A 21833-nucleotide genomic window follows, 5' to 3' on the forward strand; every position below is an offset into this window, starting at 1 on the left:
ATCCGTAACAATGAAGCGTAAATTTTTTTCCGTACGAATTATTCGCCTCCGTCGTCCTAGAGTTTAGTTATACAGCATTCTGAAGAAATATAAACATCATATTTGTATATTACAACGAGCATTGTGATTCGACTGGAAATTTCTTTGAGGTTTGAATTTTAATTTCGCTACAAAAATTATTCGGCTCGGAATCCGTTGACCGTAACAGATTCGCGCCTTTAAATAATTGAAAAAAATTAATCAGTGATTTATACTACTGTAGAACGATTTTGTGGTCATTTCCAAGATTTAATAACAATTGTGTTGTTCAATTAACTGAGGGTAGTGTCAGATTAATACCAAATTATGGTCTATAGAAATACATGCTGCAAAATTTCATAAACGTTTTTAGAATTCGTAAAATTCAGGGTTAAAAAATATTCACTTTTTATACCACGGTAACCTCGTCAGTTACATTAATGAAACTAGACGAGGTTCACAGCTTCGCACGCTTAACGAAATTGTTTGAAATCCAAGCTCAAATCGCTTAGACTTGAATCTGAAATTGTTTGAAATCGCTTAAGATCGTTGGAAATCACCGATCATCTTGAAAATTGAAATAATTAAAAATTATTGAAATCTTGCAATCCACGCTTCCGAATATCTCCGAAATGATTTTTCGCAAGCTTCGTTTTCGTCACGTTTCTTCTTTCCTCGCTATCTATAATCATACGTCGAATGCTTCTTCAAAGCTTTACAGGAAGCATAAAAGTCGGAAGTAAAAGTGCCGAGCAAGCCTTCGTTACGCCCTGGGAGAGGAGGAAGTCGCTCTCCTCACCTACCAACATCCGAGTTTCCTCGGCCTCCGCGGGGGTGGAAAATAAGGCCCTCTTCTCACCCCTCGGCGAAGTCGTTAGTGGCTCGCTGTAAGGAGGTCACCCTCCGCCTCTCTGGAACTCGAGGGACGAGATCCTCTCGCCCACGGCACTCGTCGTCTTTCCTCCCTCCTCCCTCCTTTTTCTTTCTTCCAAACTCGACGGGTGGCGACGTCGTGCCTTGGACCAAAAATCGAGCCCTTTCTCTCTCCCTCTCCCTCCCTCTTTCTCATTCTTTCTCTCTCTCTTCTCGCCTCGACTCGGATGCGGATCATGTGCAGCGGAAAGAAGGGGATAAGGAGGGAGGGATTATACGACCGGAAACAAAGGGTTAAATTAATACTCACGGGTGTTCGCGACGCCGCCGCCTCTGGATCATCCGGCTAGACTATCGACGCGTGTGTTGTAAGCATGATGTATGCAGCCGTTTTTTCATATCTATCATTGCATTCATTGCTCGCTAGTCGTTTTATTATTGTCGCAAAGTTTAATAATCAATATACGAAAACAGTTAGTACAGATTTTAATTAATTACTGTTTGAAAATATACAAAAAAAATTATTTCATATTTCTGGATCGATTACATCGATTTTATTGCCAATTTTTTGATCTTTTATGCTATTAGTATGAGTAAAATTTAATATTATTGCAAGAAGTTTTCACGATAAACCTTAATATTTGTTATTATTTATTGTAATATTCGATTAACGGATTATAACGTTTTACGCGATAGTTGAAACCGAAGAAAAACGATGACGTAATTGAGTTTATTTCTATCGTAATATTTTTTACTACAAGCTTCCCAATTCCTCATTTTTTTTTCTTTCTTTCTTATTTTTTATTTTTGTCAGTTTGATTCCAAGTCTAATTATACCCTCATTTTCTGCCGTCTTTTGGCTTATAATTACCGCATAGACGGTATACTATAATATTTGTATAACGTTCTCGTTTGCAAAACGGAATTCATTTCGTATACCCTGCGGGGATTCGGGTTTGGACTGACTTTTGAATGGCTGAATGAAGGAGGAGGGAATCAGTTACGAATGAATGAAGAAGCGATTAGTACGCAGGTATGATGGTGAATAAAAGGCGTGCGGCATGCGCGTGTACCTGTGATCCGGTATTACGTCGCATCACGTCACAGATAGCATCGCATCCCGGCGTATCTCGCTGCATCGGTCGATTCGAAAGTGCGAGAGAAAAACAAGGAAGAGAGAAAGAGAGAACGAACGAATGATGATTTATTATTCCAAGTCGAACTGTAGGGTAAAAAGTGTACGTGAGCAACTTGAACGCAATTTTCAATCATTTATGGTGTTGGTTGGAACCATGTCTGTATAATTAATGATAAAAGTTGAAAATAAAGAAAGAAACGGATAAGTTTATTTATCCATGCAGCAATGCTGGATAAGGATATCCTTGTATGATTTACAAAAAACGTAACTCACGAGACAAGACGAGAAATTTACACAGGTATAAGTTAACTTAAGCGAAGATCGAGTACAGAAATATTAATAAATAAATTGAATCGGATCAATAGAGATAGACAGATATTTATTGTTCATCGAATAGCGATGTTGGACGATATTGTTACAGAGATGGGAAAAGAGTGCCAACGACGTAGAAAACAATAAAAGCAGCGAGGACGGAACAAAAAACAAAAAGAAAAGATAGAGACAAAGAGAGAGATTAAAAACGTTAGGATTGAAACTTTGTGACGCATTATGCATGCGGTAAGAAATCGCGCATGGGCGTGATTAGAATACTATTGTATTATCATATTTTCGGCGCAATTTTAACAACTAACGATGCGGTATCTGCACAATTCATTGATAAAATACAATACAGTAGAATAATATCGACGAGAATGAATTTATTAAATTCACCAAGTGTACAACTTATTTAAAATACACGTTCAGCGTGCTCATTACAAAAAACACATTTCATCGGATTTGTTTAAACTGCGCAGTTTTGTCACCGCATTAACCATGAAAAATTTCTAATCGCATTCTATTTTTGTTTACAAAAAGCACGATATAAAACGTATTGTTTATTATATTTCTTTATGTTCCTTCGGTTATTTGTGAAAAATTTTTAATATATTTCAATTGTAGAGTATATATGTATATACGTATTCGAAAAGCTTTTATTTTTTATAAATTATAGCGTAAGAACGATCGTCTCTTTTTTCCCCCAATACTTGTCATCCAAAATATGTTCACAAGACCGTTTTATCCTTCCACCTTTCCACAGTCATTGAAGATATTTTATTGACTGAAAACGATTCGATCCATTTTCGTCCACTACACAAGTCGACGTCTGTTACAATATTCATATAGTTAGTATACATAATAATATTACACGTGCCTATTATAATTACAAGCAAGGCAAACTCACACCCACTGCGTAAAGTTTTTCTTATCGCTAGCAAAAAACTTGTAATTGAATCGAATGAAGCGCGTGTAATAAAAATCGTCAAATGCGAGTGTATACGTATACTCGTATAACAATAAAAAAAAGAAAAAGGAAAAAAACACGCGCGATACAAAAAAGCCCTGTGTTTTCAATATCAATACCTACACATATTATAATATGTTTATGCACACATGTGTGCAGCATTATTAGCCCGCGGTAACTTTGACGCTCTCCTACTTGCTTCTTATCTCTCTCTTGTCTCTCCTCTCTACCTCCAACCTGAGAGAGAGAGAGAGAGAGAGAAAAGCGTTTATTCAGAGAGAGAGAGAGAGAGATCGAGAGGAGACAGCCGACGGATCTCGTCCCAGCTTCCGTGACTCGCGCTCTTTGTACCTGCGGGTAGATGGATAGTTGCTTAGGCATGTCACAGGCATATTATACACGCGATACAGGCACGAGTGAATAGAGTCGGTGAGTTACTAGCGCATAAAGAGATTTTTCCGATCAATCGAGGACAGCGTCATTCGATAGTAGCAGGTATCGACGACTACGGGGGATAAGGAGGAGGAGAGGGAGGCGAATGCAGGGAGAATTAAACTCACCGAGTTGCGTCTCGCGTTGACTGACCGTAAACCAGTTTCACCTCGAGTAACCCATCTTGTGGATATAATGATATATGCGCGTATACCTTACCTTCCTTACCTTCCTTACCTTTTCCTTAGCTATACACCCTGCAGCTCGCTTCAGCCTGCGGTGTTTTATCTCGCTGAACCTGCGGCCCCTTTTTGTCAACGACGGTAGAATTACGAAGTAACGCAGATTTATCATTAAATAAATTTCATATAAATAATCAAATTCGTAGAATTCAGTTAGGTCGTGTGGTAAACGCGATTTTGCAATTCATGATCGCGGTTCGGGCGATTGTAATAACAAGTGGTGGAACTTGTCGCGGATTTCCTTATCAGCATCATCGTCGTCATCATCGGGGCAGAGTTGAAGTTTCGAAATTGAAAAGTTCCAAGAGTGCCAAATTCCGCAATTTTTTTATCGCGAAACTTGAAGCAAGGAAATTAAACTTTTACAAAACAACAAAGAAAAACTCGACGGCTCAAAGTTCCGAAATAGAGGATTCCGAAAATTCAAGTTACGATAGAGTAAAGTTCCGAAAAGCAAACATCCGATAGAGCAAAATTCTAAAAAATGAGGTTTCGATGGAGTAAAATTTCGAAAGTAAAATATACTCACGATCAGACAGCGTAGTTTGCACAACGAGTGGATGTAAAAAAATCAGAAACAAAGAAACGTCAAAGTAGCGAAATTTCACCAAGAACTGAAAATCTTGGATCACTCAAAACTTCGATGTTTCAGATTTAAAAATCTTATCATTCTCGCACTTTCGGAACTTTGACTCGTCGGAATTTCACCATTTTCGCGTTTTTCCTTTTCGGAACATTGAGCGTCGTGTTTCGGACCATTCGAAACTTTGCTGCTTCGTCAATCGGTTTGATTTCTTCACTTCAAGTTTCGCGACCAAAAAATTCGTAATTCCGCTTCTCCCGAACCTTTAAAATTCGGAATTTCAACCCCGCCCCATCATCGTCATCGGTCGGCTCGACGTCAACTTCGTCTCTTTATCAATCTCGCATCCTCCGCGTGCTTCGGTGCAGGTACAGCATTCACAAGAGAGCCGAACATCGACGAGCTTGCCTGAGGTATGCGGCTACGGTATCGCCTCTGACGTCACTCACTTACCCAAGGTCGGCTGACGAACCGAACGTCCTCCTCCTCGGATGCGACCTCAAGATCTAACTGTCGGATGAAACCCTTTTCCGACCACTGGTCAAAATTATCACTGCAGGAAAAAGAGAATTTATGCAAAACCTTTTCCATTACTATGACGAAGAATAGTGTTGATTGCACATTTTCAAAAAGCTCGTTTTCCCAAAAAAATTAAGCGAATTTTCAGAAGAACATTTTCTCACATCAGTCATCCGTCAGATAAATAATTTCGTATTCGTTCGCTATTCCGCGTTATTTTACAAAACCTGCGTGTCTTTGTCGCTTTAAAAAACAAAAGAACCAAAAAAATTGTTCAATACGTATAAAATATGAAGATATATAAAAATGAATCGCGACCAAAGTTTATATATTAATGAATATTTTATATTAATTACAATAATTACTCTGTGCGCTACGTAATTTGTTGTTTTTTTTTCGTTCCTTTATATACATTATATATTACAAAGGTTATATTTATATGCTGTATATATTGGATGTGACAAAAAAGCTCGCAAACGTCCTTTTCCCCATCGACGGAAAAAAGCTTTGCGAAGTTCCCGGACTTCGATGACGTACGTCCGTTTGTATATACATATATATATATATGTGTGTTTGTGCGTGTGCATGTGTATACATGTATACATGTATAATATACACTTGGAATATTTCGACGTCGAGAATATCGCGCTCTTTCCATCCGTTGACTCATATTATCCGCGAATAGCTTTCTATCCTGTGTAGGTATACGTGCCTTGAACCAACCCCCGACTTGCGTTTGATCGATACTCCCAGAGAATCGATCCATTTTCTCTATGACCCCGTATTCTATTATATATAGAAGCTGAGTTCGCGGACAGGTGTAACGAATATTTTGCTACTCCGATTCGAGCAATGATTCGAAGCTTCGTATATTTTTCAAAGTACTTCGTAAATATTCAAAGTTCGTATAAATTTCGGTTGATAAACTAACCTTGCGATCGTTTTAAAATCTTTTAAATTCAACCAGAAATTGTGCGAAACAATAAACGAGAGAAAAAGAAGAAGATGAGGAGGATTATTTGTATTATCAAAAAAACGAAGAAGATTAGAATGATAAAAAGAAAAAATGTCATCCAATTCGTTGTATTCTAATGAAAAATTGTTTTACTATCTTACGCAGATACACGTAATATGCGAAACGCATTAAGAAAGTACCTCAGGCACGTGCCTCGTATAACGCATCAAGAGGGTAACCTGAAACAGCTGTCGTCTTTTCTCTGTTACACATACGATGCGTGTACGTACGTGTATACCTATACAAACGTACCTCAGGCATATGCCTGTAATAATAGGTCGTGGTTTCTTCGTCCCTTTGCTTGTTTCCTCGTTTCTTTCTTTCTTTCTTTCTTTCTTTCTTACTTTTTCACGTTCACCTACTTTTCATTGCCTCATTACACGCACAAGCGTATGACGTGACACGCGTTACACACTCGTAATATATGACACGTACCTTCTGTTTCCTTGTGTTCCAGATGCGGCTACTCCATCTGTCACGTGGCTAGTCAGTCAGCAACGACTCGACTTACGAAGTTTCAGCTGAATTCGAGAGGACACGGACTGTCCGCGTAATTTGGTTCGTTTCGTCGGTCGACGTATCGCGATTACGGAAATAATATATCGGCCATTCGTCGATCGAACGTGAAATTGAAACGTCCGAGTCGAGATTGCAGAGCGAAGAATCGAACAAAGAATCGGCAGATTCTCGAATTAAATTTATACGCGTGTCCAAAATTGTCTGATACAACTGTTTATACTAGATTTATATATTTATTTATTCATTCGTTCGTTCGTTCATTTATCTTCTTGACATATTCTACGTCATATTTTTCCGTATTTCAAAGTGCACGCGGATCGGAAAATATAATTGCAAATCGTTCGGTTTTCGATCGTAATCGAGATGGCGAGTTTCTGCAGCGTTTCCGCTTCATCTACTTGCGTGCCGCGTAACGTTCGCTACAAACTTTCGGAGTGATAATGTCAGAGTGCGCGTTTTTAATCCTAATACTATACTGACGAACTTTTTATATACCTGCTGGACGGTTTCCATCGCGTCAAATCAAATAAAATTATTAAAAAAACAAAAAAAAAAAAAAAACAACAGCAACGCGGATCCGATCGAGGGATTCTAATCGATTGTTATTAGTTGGCGTGATTCTTGTACTGCGGTTTAAGGAAAATATCGTTCGACCAATTGTGAGGATCGAACGAATGTGATGCTGAAATCGGACAGCCGCCCCAGGTGCCTATTATGACTGAGTACCTGGACACCCACTTTGTTCGGGCTCTTTGCCGCGATCCAGACAGACGGACTCTTCAGGTTAGTAGGAAGAAATTAATTTTTCCCCAATATAAGTTTCACGATCACGAAAGCTGTGAGAAAAGCACTGCCAACCACCTCCGTCCTCCTCGTTCACCTCCAACCACTGCCAACCACCAATCTTACATTACGAATGAACAAAAAATCCAAGTCGCATGCCGTCGTGAGTTTTATCGGACTAGACGAAAATGAGCGTCGACCCTAACGTCGTACCCGTTTTACAATCGGAAAAAAATTGTTTCAACTATTATAAAAACATTTCAGACAACGATTATCGATACAGTGGCGCGTATTAAGAAAAAATGCATAGGTCGGTGTGTTTTGAAGTTTGTGCTAGCGTTTACTGCCTGATGGGTGGTGAAGAAACCGTTATTTCGGCATTTCGAAATTGTCTGAAATTCGGTTAAATCGTAACGAAACAAAACAAACTCTCATATTTCGAAATCTTGGTTCCTTTAAAAGTCACTGTAATATTAAGATAACAGTGAATTTTTCCCCAATGTTTCGTTACGATGACGTCACTAACTTCAACCTCGTTTTATTTCTAACCATCGAAAATATTTCTGCCTAGGGAATTTCCTCCAATACGTTCAGCAGCAGCTCTTTTATTGATATATTCCTTATCTATGTGGAACTAGACCCCGGTTCGTGACTTCAGTGGCCCGAGGAAATTTCAACGATAACCTCGTCTTCCGCAAGCGAGCTTAGCAGTTGCACCGTGTTTTCAGTTTTCTTTTTTCTCTTCTCTGTTCTCAATCGCGTTCAAATCCACGCTCCGCTTAGATCATAGATCGAGATCTGTGTATAAATTACTTCTACGCAACTGTATCTAGTTCGACGTACAATTCTATCGGCATTATATTTTTATTTTATTTTTTTTAATTTATTTTTCCTCTACGAAACGAAAAGGACACTACTTACTTATCTTATCAACTGTTTACAATACTTGTCCTATCAATTAGAGGTTGTAAAAAATATCGATATCGATTAAAAAAAATGTTTTTAAGAATATCATTATTACGGTTTGAAATTTTTTCTAAATTGACCAACTTTTTAGACAGAAAGTTTTCAAAGTATGCAGAAAGATATCGAAGAGTAGATAGAATTGGACAAACACTCTTCTTAATACGGTGGTGGACTCGAACACATATATGTATATATATATATATATACTTATATACTTATGGGGCGAAAAACAATCTTGAATCATTGGTGGGAAAGACGTGAAACGCGTACTCGTGCAAGCTGCTCATCCAGCATCGTGTCCCACTTTTATTATACCAGAACGAAAACATATCGCCACCAGATTAGGATACATATCTATAGATATACATAATACGTGCACATATATATCATACACATCGTACATGTACAATACGTACACTTCTTTTCATTCCATCGAGAAGATTGCGAATTTACGACGTACTTGCAGTTTTCTTCTTTTCTCTCGGTTGACTTTATTTCCAAAAAAAAATTCAACCTTGTAACTCTGCGATCCCGCAGGTTCTTTCATTTTCAGACTGAACGACGTCGCGACATCCAGTTATACGTATACACATAATATGTACAATATAAGTATAAGCTCGAGTTACCTAGGTTATTTCATTTTCAGCATGAAAACGTCATCGATTTAGATCAAGCTCTGAATTATTATATATTTATTTGTCTTCAGTGCGCATGTTGAATTAATTTCCTAGAGAAGTTTCTAGATTGAATTTTGCTGAATTTATTCAAACCACGAGATTAGAACCATTAATAAAACTGTTTCTGTACTATCATTTTTACTTTTCGTCGTGTTTCAGGATCTGCAGATTATTTATTACGGATTATTGGGTCTCGAGGCACTTCGACCCTGCAGGGATTCCATACTTCGTGGATTGTGCAAAATTGTTCGCTACGAGCGACACCATGCGAATCATGTGCTATACTAGTGAGTATAACATTTTAACCATGTGTAATAAATATGCCTAATCTACCGCCGATTCATTTCATTCGTGTGCGAAAACCACTCGTCGTCTAGAATTGTACAAACCTGTTGATAACGGTTCGAAGATGTACGTTTTGAAAAATTCCCGCCTTGGCGAGCATAAAAAAAATAATTGCGCGAAACGCAGTGGCGGGAGAGAAAAACAAAGAAACGTCGACGGGAAACACGTGGTCGTAAATGATCGCGGCAATCTGACTGCCTCCATCTACAAATTCTCCGTGTAGAACCCAGCCAATGTCAAGTAAGGAATCTGAATTATCGGCTCACAAGCGAGATTTTTTAGAATTGAAACTGTTTTACCGACGCGTGATAATCCTCGCTTCGTTGGGCCTGTTTGGCGCGAAGTTTGAAAGTTGCAAGACAGATTCCGCCACTGTAAGTTTGTTTAACGCATCTTACAGATTTTCGAAAAGGTTTCATCTTTGCATCGTTATCGTTCTTTCTCAATTTTTTATTCTACTTAATTTTCTTATACTTGTCGCGGTTTCTCAAACATTGCGATAAATTATTTACTATTTGCGAATATACCGACGTAACATACAGGCATGTCATCCTATTCCGCAAACTGTTATACAATTAACAATCCGCGCTTTATGCCAGGGCTTCTCTCGCTTTCTCCGTCAAACAGTGATCCCATTTTATAATATTATAATACGGTTCGTATCTTTTTTGTAATCGGAGAAAACGGAAACGGTAAGGAGAAGAAATTGAAAATAGAAAGATGAATCGTTAATTCACGATCATGTTAAACGATTCATTCATCCTCGGAACATCGTTACACTATCATCTGCGATATGCGAATGAATATCGTTTATTTCAGCACCGGCGAACTCGCGACCAGCTGGTACATCCTGCTGTCCGGTTCCGTCTTCATTGATGGATCCATGTTTCTGCCCCGTTCCAGGTGAGTCGATCGATGATTGTTTTTTTATCCTCATTTTTTTTTTTTTTTTTTCCTCGACAAAAGCACGGTTTCACGAATCACGACCGACTCGTTTACCCCCGTACAAAACGAGAACGACAAATGGAAGTAGTATATAAACCGAATGGAAACCAGTTACGTACGTCAAATAATACGAGTCCGGAATGAAATCGGATCCTGCAGCGTGCAGCAAACTTCGATATAAAAGTCAGAACCTTTTCATATTGTAATATCCTTTCAACGCTCGTGCGCTTGCGTGTAAAAATGATATACCAGCGTGTCTATCGTGTTACACGATTCAAGTTCTATGTATTACGAGGTCCTAGACGAAGGTTGAATGATTATATGTGACATGACGTGACGTGGTGAAAAATAAACTTTCATGAACCGCGGCAAGGTTTGTTATACAGACATATGTTGAATGTTAACGCGAAATTATAGTATCGACGAGATTTTCACTCTTGCAGTAGCGAAGCTTTTCTGCAAACCATGTATATTACGCGGCGATTGAGTTTTGGGATCCTAATTTATCCTGATTTATAATAGCCAAACCGTTACGTTGTACATCAGTCAACGTTTTTATCAGCAGCAAGTTTTCTTCCCGATCTGCCGATATTGAATTTAAAAAAAAGAAACCAGACAGATAAAAATCGCCGACGGATCCATCGAATTGAATTTTTCCCTTGCAGAATGTACTAGGTTACCAGAAAAATTGAAAAAATAAAAAGTGTGACGAGTTTGACAAAGTTTATTAACGTTTGCGTGTATCTAATGATTCTTGTTTTCACACATTTTTCATTTGACGATTAATCGAGTGTTTAACCCTGTAGAGCGACGATACGAAATTATAACGTTTGACATTTTTTTTTTGCCAAATCTAAAAAAAAGAAGGTAAAACAGAAAACATTCGAACTATACACGAGCTGTTGAATTTTTAACGCTGAATATAAATAATCTCTTCTCGACGGTCTTTGCACACGTACGCAGGTATATTGATATAATCGATATTTGCAAAATACCTCGTACGCCTTGTGTTTACGCGTGTGCTCGAGTGTTGAGTTAACATTACCATCCTCTCCTCTTCTCTCGCCCCCTGGAACATAACGCTTGACCGATTTGCAAAGGACGCGCGATCAGGGTCCATCGCAGCCTCACTCGTCCGCGAATCGGGGCAGCATCCCTTTTCCTGCAGCCTGCTTGCCTCGTTGCCACCCTGGATGATGATACGACTGAAAAACGCTTTACGTACGTTACACGCGTTTCAAGGTTTCGACTAATAACGACCGAAAATAATCGGTCTTTCTTTTTTACTCCCATTAACGACGCGATACGATATCAATTTATGTGATCAAAGTATCGATTGTTATATCACAGTCTTACTTACCGAGTACCTAGTTGATATAACGGGTGAAAGATAAATGAAGATTTTCACCTGATATCGAAAAATATTTCGAACGAAAGTATAAATTATCAAAAAACGTCTCCGCCATCAAGACTACGTACTGATATCTACGAAATTTTCCTTTCAAATGGAACGTTTCAAAGAAATACGAAGTAATCGATTAAACGATTAATTTTTCTTGTTCGATTATTTTTTTCGACTCGATTAATCGATGCATCGATTACTTTCATCGTTAGTTTCTACAACCCGACGCGTTGATACACCTGGTGTACGTACATGTGTATAAACATGCATACCCACATTCGTGCACAATATTCCCCGCACGCAGTTGTTGGGAGGGTGCGCGGCGATTTCCTCCCTTCTCCTTCCTTCTTTCCATCCTTCCTTCGTTCGCCTCCCCCAGGGTCGTATCACTGCAGTTATAACCCCTGCAGTGTATGTAGGCAGGTACGTACATACATGTATGCACTACATTATAGGCATTTGTAACCACACTCGCCAATAACGATTATATTTTGACCGAGGTTAATCCAGGCGGAAATTGAACGAACGATCCTCGCTCCCCTGCAGTCGTTGTCTAACTACACGTGTGTGTGTGTGTGTGTGTGTATATATATATATATACACGAGCTCAATTCTGACGAGGGGGAAAAAAGAGGGTGGGTCGATATAAACGCAGATTTTTTCGTTTTAGTTGTGATCAATTTTCTTTTTTTTTTATCTATATTCCTCGTTCTCATAATCTGCAACAGCTTTTTATCGCATTTTAAACACTTTTCGAAAGCTTGTTTCAATTCGAGACTGCACAGTGTCACGCCATTTTCTGCAAACTGTGACAAACACAAAGTGTACGGAATTTTGTGGTAGGAAAAATTGAAAAAATTTCAGTACCTCGAATCGTTCCTTTGTCATTCATTCATGACTAATTTGAAAAAAAAAGTCTTACCTCATACACTCTAATGCGCAGAGAGCAAAAATATATTTAGAAAAATTTAACTTTATCACAGGTACGTAAAGTACTATAGGAAATTACAGTCTAATATTTTAATATTTTTACCGTAATTACAAAAACATATGGCAATGGATTTTATCCGGATTACAGATGCAAAACTGTAAGTTTTCATTTGTTGTTTCTTATTCTTCCTCTTTTTACCTCTCACCAAGGACAGATATATTCTGCCGATTATGCTGAAAAAATAAGACTATAGTTAACGACTTTTATGTCGTGTACTTTTTTTTATCGTACACGTATGTGTATCAGGTATAACTGAAAATTTTCTCGATAGAAAATTTCCACGCGATGTATTACCTTTACACATTTTTTAAGGACATTTTGGACAAGCAAATATTCCGTAACGATGCGCGCGCATTTCACTCGAGTTTCTGTACCTACATTGAAAATATTAAAACTTCGTGTTACGTAGACACGATCGTGTTAAAAATACAGGGGCTGGTTTAGGGGGCGAATAAAAAGGACGCGGAGAGGATAGACAAGATAATCCGGAGCGGGCTGACCTCCCTTTTCCTCTTCCTCTCATCTTTTCTCTTGTTATCTCATCTCCGTTGAGAGGTGGAGCTTACCGAGGATCTTTTTTACATCGGTTTAACACCCACGTGAAAAACGGCGAAGGGCTGCAAAATAATCCATCTTACACAGCAATCGTTCTTCTTGCGTCGAGCTTGTTGAACACGGATCCCGTGCCTATAAATCTTTTCATTCGATCGGTTGGATCCCTTTTATTATAATTAATTGTCGTATTTTATTTTCATTTATATCCTACACTATTCCCTTCGTTTATACTTCTTGAAAACCACGAAAGAGGATAGAAAGAAAATTATGCAAAAAGTCCAAGTGAAGAAATTTCCGCAACTCTCGCGAAGACGTCGGCCAAGGTTTCTTCCATATTTTCTTTCCATTTTGTTACTTTTGTTGTTTCTTTTGTTTCCCGTACGAATATCTTCGTTGCATGCATTGTGATTAAAATATTTACGCGATTTGCCATTTGGGTCAATCTATTTTGATATGCGCAAGAAGTTGCAATCGCAACTTGTATTTCGGCTCTCACTTCTTAATTTCATCTTCGTGTCGTGTCAGGCAGGCGGGCAGGTAAATTAGACCGTATACACGTGATGCGCGCGTATAATTACTTTAACGACAAATTAGTTTGTGCAATTTTATTTTACACGGAAGACGCTGCCTGCGGTTTATAAGCGACTCGTCGTCTTCGCGTGATTCAACGAATGTGTCACGACGATCGTACATATCCCGTTACAACCGGGCTGCCGTCTCACGAATAACAACAATAACAACAACAACGATATGTGTATAAAAATTAAGAAACTGCGCAATAATTTAATTGTCGAATTTGGAAATATTTTCTTTCAAACTAACATCTTTGAAGACTTGACGAAATCGAAATTTGAAAGTTGTTGATTCCATTCTTTTTTGTTTCGTCAGTCTTATCAATTCATCAAACAAATGTGAACACCTTCCTTTCTATCTTAACATTTTCGTAGAGATACGAATAAAAACAAAGTACGAATGATAAAAATTCACCGGCATCTTTTCCGTACTTACACCTGAATCATCGCAACTTTTTTTTACGAATTAACTTGTCGAGGAAACATGGAAAACGGAAACAAAAATATTATTTATACATGTTCGTATTTCTTTCATTCTTTCATCAATGAAAAACCGCAATGTATCAAATATGTTCATATGTTAATATTATGTAATTATGTATCATATGCACGAATGTTACGTATGTACAAACCGGCTGAGGGGCGTGGTGCAGGTTTCTCTCTTTCCCTGTCTCTCTCTCTCCCTCCTCTCTCTCTCTCCCTCCTCTCTCTCTCTCTCTCTCCTCTCTCTCTCTCTCTCTCTCTCTCGGGTTGAATTTCTCTCTAGATTCAACTCTCTCTCCTCTAATCCGAAGGGAGCCGAGTTTAAACGAAGTCGAACACAGCTCGTCGCCCGCCAGTCAGATACTCCGTAGACACCTCATTCGCCTGTCTCTCCGAACGGAACGACGACGACGTCGAAACGCGTCGCGACGCGATACAACCAACGATAAACTACCTATTCACAATCGCTCCCTGGATTCCTCTGTCAATTTTTCATCCGTTTTCTCGATCACCTTGCGTCAAAACACGTCGATTCGTCGATTCGTCGATTTTTCCGATCCTTCGAAGACTCCGTCATTGTCAATTTTACGATATACATCGGTTTTCGAAAATCTGACGGATAAATCGAAAGTTTCTTTATCACACATACTTGTAATACAATCTATACGAAACTTCCGAGTCTCGCATTTCATTCGATAAATGCGGTTCGTTACTTCCTTCGTTCAACGTTAAAAGTGAATATCCGGTTCCCGCTTGTGACACAGTGAAAATCCGTTAAACCAGTGCTCCAAAGTGTTTTTTCCCCCCCCGTACAACAAGAAAGTGCGTTTAATACGTATTTCGTTTGTTTGCTGTTTGTTATTTTACTCCTATTTTTAGGAAATACATACAGCGTGTACAGGTATAACAGTGATTACAGGTACAATGTTTACACTACAATTATTGTCATCTCTCTTTATTTTATACGTATACGATATTTGATTTGGAAATCCTTGCACAGGTGTATAACAACTGCAGTTAGAAACGTTGCTTTCAAAAATCGTTTCGGTTTTATCAATTATCGACGGTTCCAACGTCCTGTGTGCGTTGCAACAGGATGTTGAAGCGTATCGTCGTTTCCAACTGATTCACCGGTTGCATCGCATTCCGCCGCTATACCTCGATTGCCCTTTGTACCTTTGTCGCAATTAATTTATATACACGCGTGTGTGTGAGACTGACGCATAACCTCTGCGTCGAGATTCCCTTTGCCTTTGTATTATAGATTTGCAAAAAACTTTGCGAATTTACATATTTTTCGACAAAACTTCTGCCGAGTTATACGCGCGACGAGTATGTAAAAATTGTGTAAAACAACTCTGTGACGAAAGTTTTGAGATACAGTCTGAGGAAATTCAATGTTACTCGTAAACTTGAGGTAAATTTGTCAAAATAATCGTATAGCCCGGTGTAATACAAATGAACAAATGAAACGTAAAAAATTTCTGATGACATGTTAAAATTACACACATCTTTATTCTTCAATCTTTTTCTCGATGCGGAAAATTATATGATATTAAATTGTTTCATTGGCATATCGTATATACTTGTAGATAAATTTGCCGGTATCGGTGCTCGGTTTGTCTTTTACATACTTCTTTTATCCGCAAAGGCAAATATAAGTGATTGAGAATGAAAATTGATAGTAAGACAGAGAGACAGAACACGTTCAACATTTCCGGGAGATTGATTACGTATCGTGTTATACATATATGTACATACACACATATGCATATATAGACACATTGCTCGCTGATATTTTCTCGTATGTATAAATAAACCCGCTGCAGTGTAAGAACGACCTTTTGATATTTGAGCAATGCAACTCTACAGCTCGTACATCCTACGTAGTGTAAACGTGTACAACGTACATGTAGTACGCATGTATCCAGGTATATACTATACATGTCCGTACGTACCGCGAAATATCCAAGGGGTATGAAATATCTGGGCAAATGTTCACTTTCTATAACGCGACGAAGTCGACGTCGGCATTACCAGCAGCGGCGGGTTTGCTTCCAACGAACATCCGGAAATTTTACAGGGTGGTCAGACACCTGGAAAATCTGGAAATGTCAGGGTATTTACAAGGGGGTCACGGGAAGCCTGGAATTGTCGGGGGATTTTTTTACTTGCTCGTGAAAAAAAATTGAAAATATCAGTTTTGCTATCACGGAAATTAGAAAGGATTCTTTGAGGCTTACAAGTTCACGCTTTTTTCGTCGAGCGAACGAATTGCCTTTTAAACTGACTTTTTTTTCTACGTTATATTCATCTTCAATTCGAATCGAATTTGAACCGAATAAGCTGAACGATTCAGGTCTTAGTAACTTGTTAGAACTGGAAAAATGTTTGGGTAAACTAGATGTTAGGTCCTAGAAAACCTGGCAATGTCATGAAATATTTTTTACAAAAATTTGTGGCCACCCTGTTTTAATATGAGAGTAATAATTTTTGCAATACGAATTATTTATACTAGATACCCGTATAGGTGAAAAATTAGCTTTATTGCGTGTATCGATCGATCACGTTACAAACCGATTTATGCAATTGCGGATAGGAATAAAATTCTCCCCAATTCACGAAGCATGAATGTCTCTATTCTCGTATTGAGGACGTAAAGAGGAATGTCCTGCATGCAGAGATAAAATACTCCTCTTCCTCCTCGTGTTTACCGCGATCTGCAGGCTTCTGATACATTATTATTATTGTTATTATTATTATTATTATAATACGTATACGTATACGGTACAAACAAACCTCGCATCCATCCTTTCGATATGCGCTTGTATACCATCGCTCATGCTTATTACAACCCCGCACTGCACACAATTACACGTCATATAGCACTTGCACAGAGAAGCGCTTTGTTAATGTTTCCCGGGTTTAATGAGCGAAGGTATCTCTACGCGTTTGTGCTGTAACGAGAAATTACAAACACCCTGTACCCTACATGTCGGCGAAAACGACAATACCCTGGTGAAAATGATTTCTACGACTTTTGAAGATATTTCGTACGATTATTTGCATAAAAAAATTTTTTTGTCCTACAAGATTGTAAGTATATATGTATATATGCATAATTTCATACGAAAAAAAAATTCCACACGACACTATAATTTTGTAGGGAAATTAGCAAATTCTTTATGAAAAACTATGCACATTTAGAATTTTTTTCCTCTACGAAATAACACCAAATTTTAGAATTTTCGTGAGAATTCGTAGTCGTAGAAATATTCACCAGGGTATAGTTACACGATATTAATGATTGCAAAGTCGGACCATTGACGATTTTCGCAATGATTATCACGAGGCGGGGAATTGGAATACTTTTAGTTTCGATAATTTTTAACACCTTGATTGTCGATGTGGTCGATATTTAATGTCGTTGCATCCAAGTCACGGGTTGAATATTTTCGTAACTGGAGAATGTATTCATTTATTCGTTGCAATTCAGCTGCGAGATGAACAAAAATCGTGTCTGAAACCACACACTGTAAATATTTGTCCCGATCTTACTTACTTTACCATCGTCATGACGGGGGATCTTGTCTTTTGCATACTGCACGTGTTTCTGTGTATAAACGAATAGATTTATGTATATAATACGTGCGCGTTGCAAGGTTTTGTTTTTTAAATAAACAACCTCGGTTATAAATTGTAAACTCTTTCGTCTTTAGTAAGAATGTGACGTTCTAGCGAGGAAGTGAATTATTTATCATACCATAGGAAGATTCGAGGGAGTAAACTTGGCGGAGAATTATTTGAACGAAACAAAGAAAGAATTAGGATCGAAACGCTGTTACACATACATTATCGTACGTATAAAGCAAAGAGTGGATGACTTAATTATACTATCTGTAAAATTTCAGATAATTTTATTGTACACGGTTTCTGTGTATACGCATAATCTGAAGATATAATCGAAAGAAAAGTGTTGTGTTTGCCGTTTTGTTATAAACACCGAAACCTCCGCGCAAAGTGTAACACGAAAAGAGAACTTTGCAAAGTCGAAGACGTTGTGCAAATTGTCGAGGAGAGGAAACTCAGAGCGACGAAGTTTGAAGAAAAGTAATCTTAGAGAAAAAAGAAAATAAAAAAAAAACAAGAAAACAAAAAAAAAAATGTCTCGTTTTTTCGCCGAGTGCAATAATTATCCGCGTCCGTGAATTATACGTTGTTGTGCGTGTTTCTTACCGAAAGTAAGTGTCTGTGCCGCAGCAGTGTGCGACTTCCTTTTTACTCGCTGTTTGTTACACCGCAGTGCCGTGTTGAGGGGATATTGATCTAACGTAAAAATTACCTCACCCTTCTTGTCCTCGTCGTTGTCGTCGTCGTCGTATCTGGAGTTACGCGGAAGGGAGGTAATACCGGTGTTCGTCAAAATACAAAACACCGCAACAACAACAAAAAAGCCGGCAAACTGGATGCTACGGACGGTGCCCCACCACCCCCGCCTCCCCCCGACATTACCATCACCCAAGATGAACGGTGAGCAGCATCGATATGTTCAACGTTTTCTTTATTTTTCTTCTTCTATTTCTTCTAGCCATACTCGCCTGGAACTCGTACCGCGTTATTAAATAAATAACAACAACAATAATAACAGTAATAATAATTGCCCTACGAGTCAATTATTCTTGATGGTGTTCCGAATATTTTACATATTCCGTAAAATGGAAGTAATTGTGTGTCTGCAGGGATGAAATGAACGAGAATAATCGAAATCAAGATTTAACACGTTCGTTGATTTATCAGTTGATTCTCTTTGTTTGACAGAAACGAAGCATCAGTAACGTGTATTAAGAATTAATCGTGGAAAAAACCGTTTCTCGATTATTATTGTTGTTGTTGTTGTTTTTATTATAATTATACATGGTTTATAGAATACAAGCGAATAAGTTTGTCATTTCTTCGATTGGCCCGAATGTTTATTACAATCAGAGATAAATTATCCGGTGTATATATTAACCGGCCGGTCATTATATATGTATGACCCGTGCGTGTCACAGTATGATATACACAATGTCATCATCATCGTCACTACACCGTAACGGGCATAATGATGCCAGACTTAATTGCGTTATGGTGTGAGGTTGAATGTGTTTCCAGCGAAAGTTGGGCGAAGCTTGGATGAGACAAGATGAAAAGGAAGAGGAAAGTATTGTGCCGTCGAAAAGAATTTTGAATCGAAAATTGTGAGCTGACGTGAATAAATTTACAAATGCCATACACTCGCATACTTGATACGTCCATACGGACATACGTACGTATGTGATATTAAAAGCTGACGTAGACGACGGGTTATTAAATTTGCATGCTGGTGTGCGTATAAATGCCCGAGGGGGTTGCAGATACACGATATGCTTAATCGCTATGCAGAGAGAGAGAGACAAGAGAGATGTAACAACCAGTTATTACACAACTAGTTGGAGAATAGTCGTAATATTATAATACATAGGTATACATAAGCCATATACGCAATGCACTGTTTTGTTCGTTTATTTTTTTTCTTCCTTTTCGGCCAATTTATTTTTACTTGATATTAATAATGTTTTTTTATTTGTTTATTTTATTTATTTTATTTTTTTAGGGGGGGGATTTTACCCACCACCAATGACATGTTACTTCATCTTCTTTCTTTTCTCTGTTTTATTTAAAATGTCATTCTTCGCAGCTATGCCGTTGCTTTCGTAATTATACAAGTTGTACGAGCAGCCTCGCTACTACTTTACAGTTATTTACATCCATCCGTCCATCGTAGCGAGGTGAAGAGTTATGACGAAAACGAGAGAGAACCGAGAAGGCGATATCAGATGAGATGCATCTCTTGTCCGCAACGACAATTATTTATTATACATGTGTATATTACACACAAGTTTCGGCCGACAAAAATGAACGAGATTCTCTCTTCAAGATGCTGCTGAAGGCAGCAGAGAATACTCGAATCTGTGATAAAATTTCTCGCTGAATGCGGTGGTGATAAAACAATAATAACAATATTAGTAAAACTTGGAAAAATGTCAGAAGGGTGAAACCAGTATTATCGTAACCGCGAATTGACGATAAATTTTCGATTCCAGTTTGTCGTTGGGTGTAATTATCGATTGTAAATCATTGTTATACCAAAAGCCAGCGTAATTTAGGAATTATCGATAACGTGGAGCCCTTCTCATATGCCTCGACAAAATACTGCCCTCCGCGCAAGGAATACCTTAAACGAAGCCTCGAACCAATTTCGCGGACGATGCAAGGCACGTTTTCACCGCGAACGGGAAATTGCAGCAGCAGAGGACGATGCAGCATGACCGTGCTTCGGGCTGTGATGCAATTTCGGAATTTCTCCCTTCCCGGTTCTCTCCTTCGGCAGCCCCTCAATTTAACCGCTCATTTTGGACCCCATCTTCAACGGCCGAGGCGTGCGATGCACCTTGGCTTTAACGCAACGCGATGTATAGATAGCTGGACCGAATGCCGCGCACCGGAATCACTGTGTGTGTGTGTGTATAATACATACGCGTGCGTTACTACACACGCACACACACACACACGCATGACGTAGGTACTCGCAGCCCGACGTCGTCGTCGTCGGAATGCACTCGATAACCTTGGCCGCTGCGCCCGCGATCCCGTTTCGACTCTTTTTCTCTCCGTCTTTTTTTCCTTTTCATTTTATTCTTTATTTTTATTTTTCCAAGGGTCCAAGGATTGCGAGAAAACACCGAGGATACCTGGATTTAACACGTCGGTGTCGGTACGATTCCGAAACGCGTCACGAATTGCGCTAGATAATTTTATGGGGTGGAAATTCCCAATTTGAATCCCGAATCCCGCTTCGTTAATCGTTAGTTACGATTTACAGAATTTCGGACAATTCTAAAACTGTCAATTAAACATTTTCTCCTCAACATGTGACGTTATTTGTAACAGTTAGGGCAAAAATCAAAATCGCTTTTATCATTTCGCATGTGCGTTTTCGGAAATTCAATCTCATAATTATTTGTAATTCTTGCAAGTTATTTATCAACGCATCCGTTACAACCAATTCTAATTCTTCTTTCTTGTCTGTCGGTGATTTTATCGGATACAACTTTTTGTTAAAAAAATAAAAATGAAAATGCCTCCACGCGCATTTGTAACGGATTCGAGGATCAGAAATCATAGAAAAACGCGTTCTAGTTTCAAGTACCCATAGGATTATATTTAATCGTTATCACCGAGCGAGCTTTTCCCGGAATGAAATGGAAACCCTCCCGCCTTCGTTACTCTTCGTAGGATATACGAGATTGATCGGACGTTCGGCGCATGACCGCATGACTCGGGTACAAAGTGTCGAATCGTGCGTGCGATGCGATTATGATAATGATAACGATAATATACGTATGCCGTATAACACGTCTTATATAAATAATCGTTGCGCTTTTTCATCGCTTGCAGTCCTCGTGCATACAAAA

The 21833-nt window shown here is 38.6% G+C and overlaps 1 protein-coding gene across 9 annotated transcripts in view; it reads left to right on the forward strand.

Moving 5' to 3' along the window:
- The window catches only part of LOC124187757 (rap guanine nucleotide exchange factor 2-like), a 103266-nt gene that overhangs the window by 16226 nt on the left and 65207 nt on the right, over positions 1-21833 (forward strand). For 8 of the 9 annotated variants that reach the window (XM_046579854.1, XM_046579859.1, XM_046579850.1 and 5 more), the window contains exons 2-4: positions 6560-7404; positions 9207-9334; positions 10212-10295. In XM_046579854.1, coding sequence (XP_046435810.1) covers positions 7336-7404; positions 9207-9334; positions 10212-10295 — 281 coding nt within the window. In that variant the 5' untranslated portion in view covers positions 6560-7335. Of the gene's footprint in view, positions 1-6559; positions 7405-9206; positions 9335-10211; positions 10296-14712; positions 15260-18251; positions 18871-21833 lie in introns of those variants that run through there. The other variant, XM_046579860.1, reaches the window with a different exon arrangement.

This window comes from Neodiprion fabricii, chromosome 1, assembly GCF_021155785.1.
Source record: "Neodiprion fabricii isolate iyNeoFabr1 chromosome 1, iyNeoFabr1.1, whole genome shotgun sequence".
Classification (NCBI taxonomy): domain Eukaryota; kingdom Metazoa; phylum Arthropoda; class Insecta; order Hymenoptera; family Diprionidae; genus Neodiprion; species Neodiprion fabricii.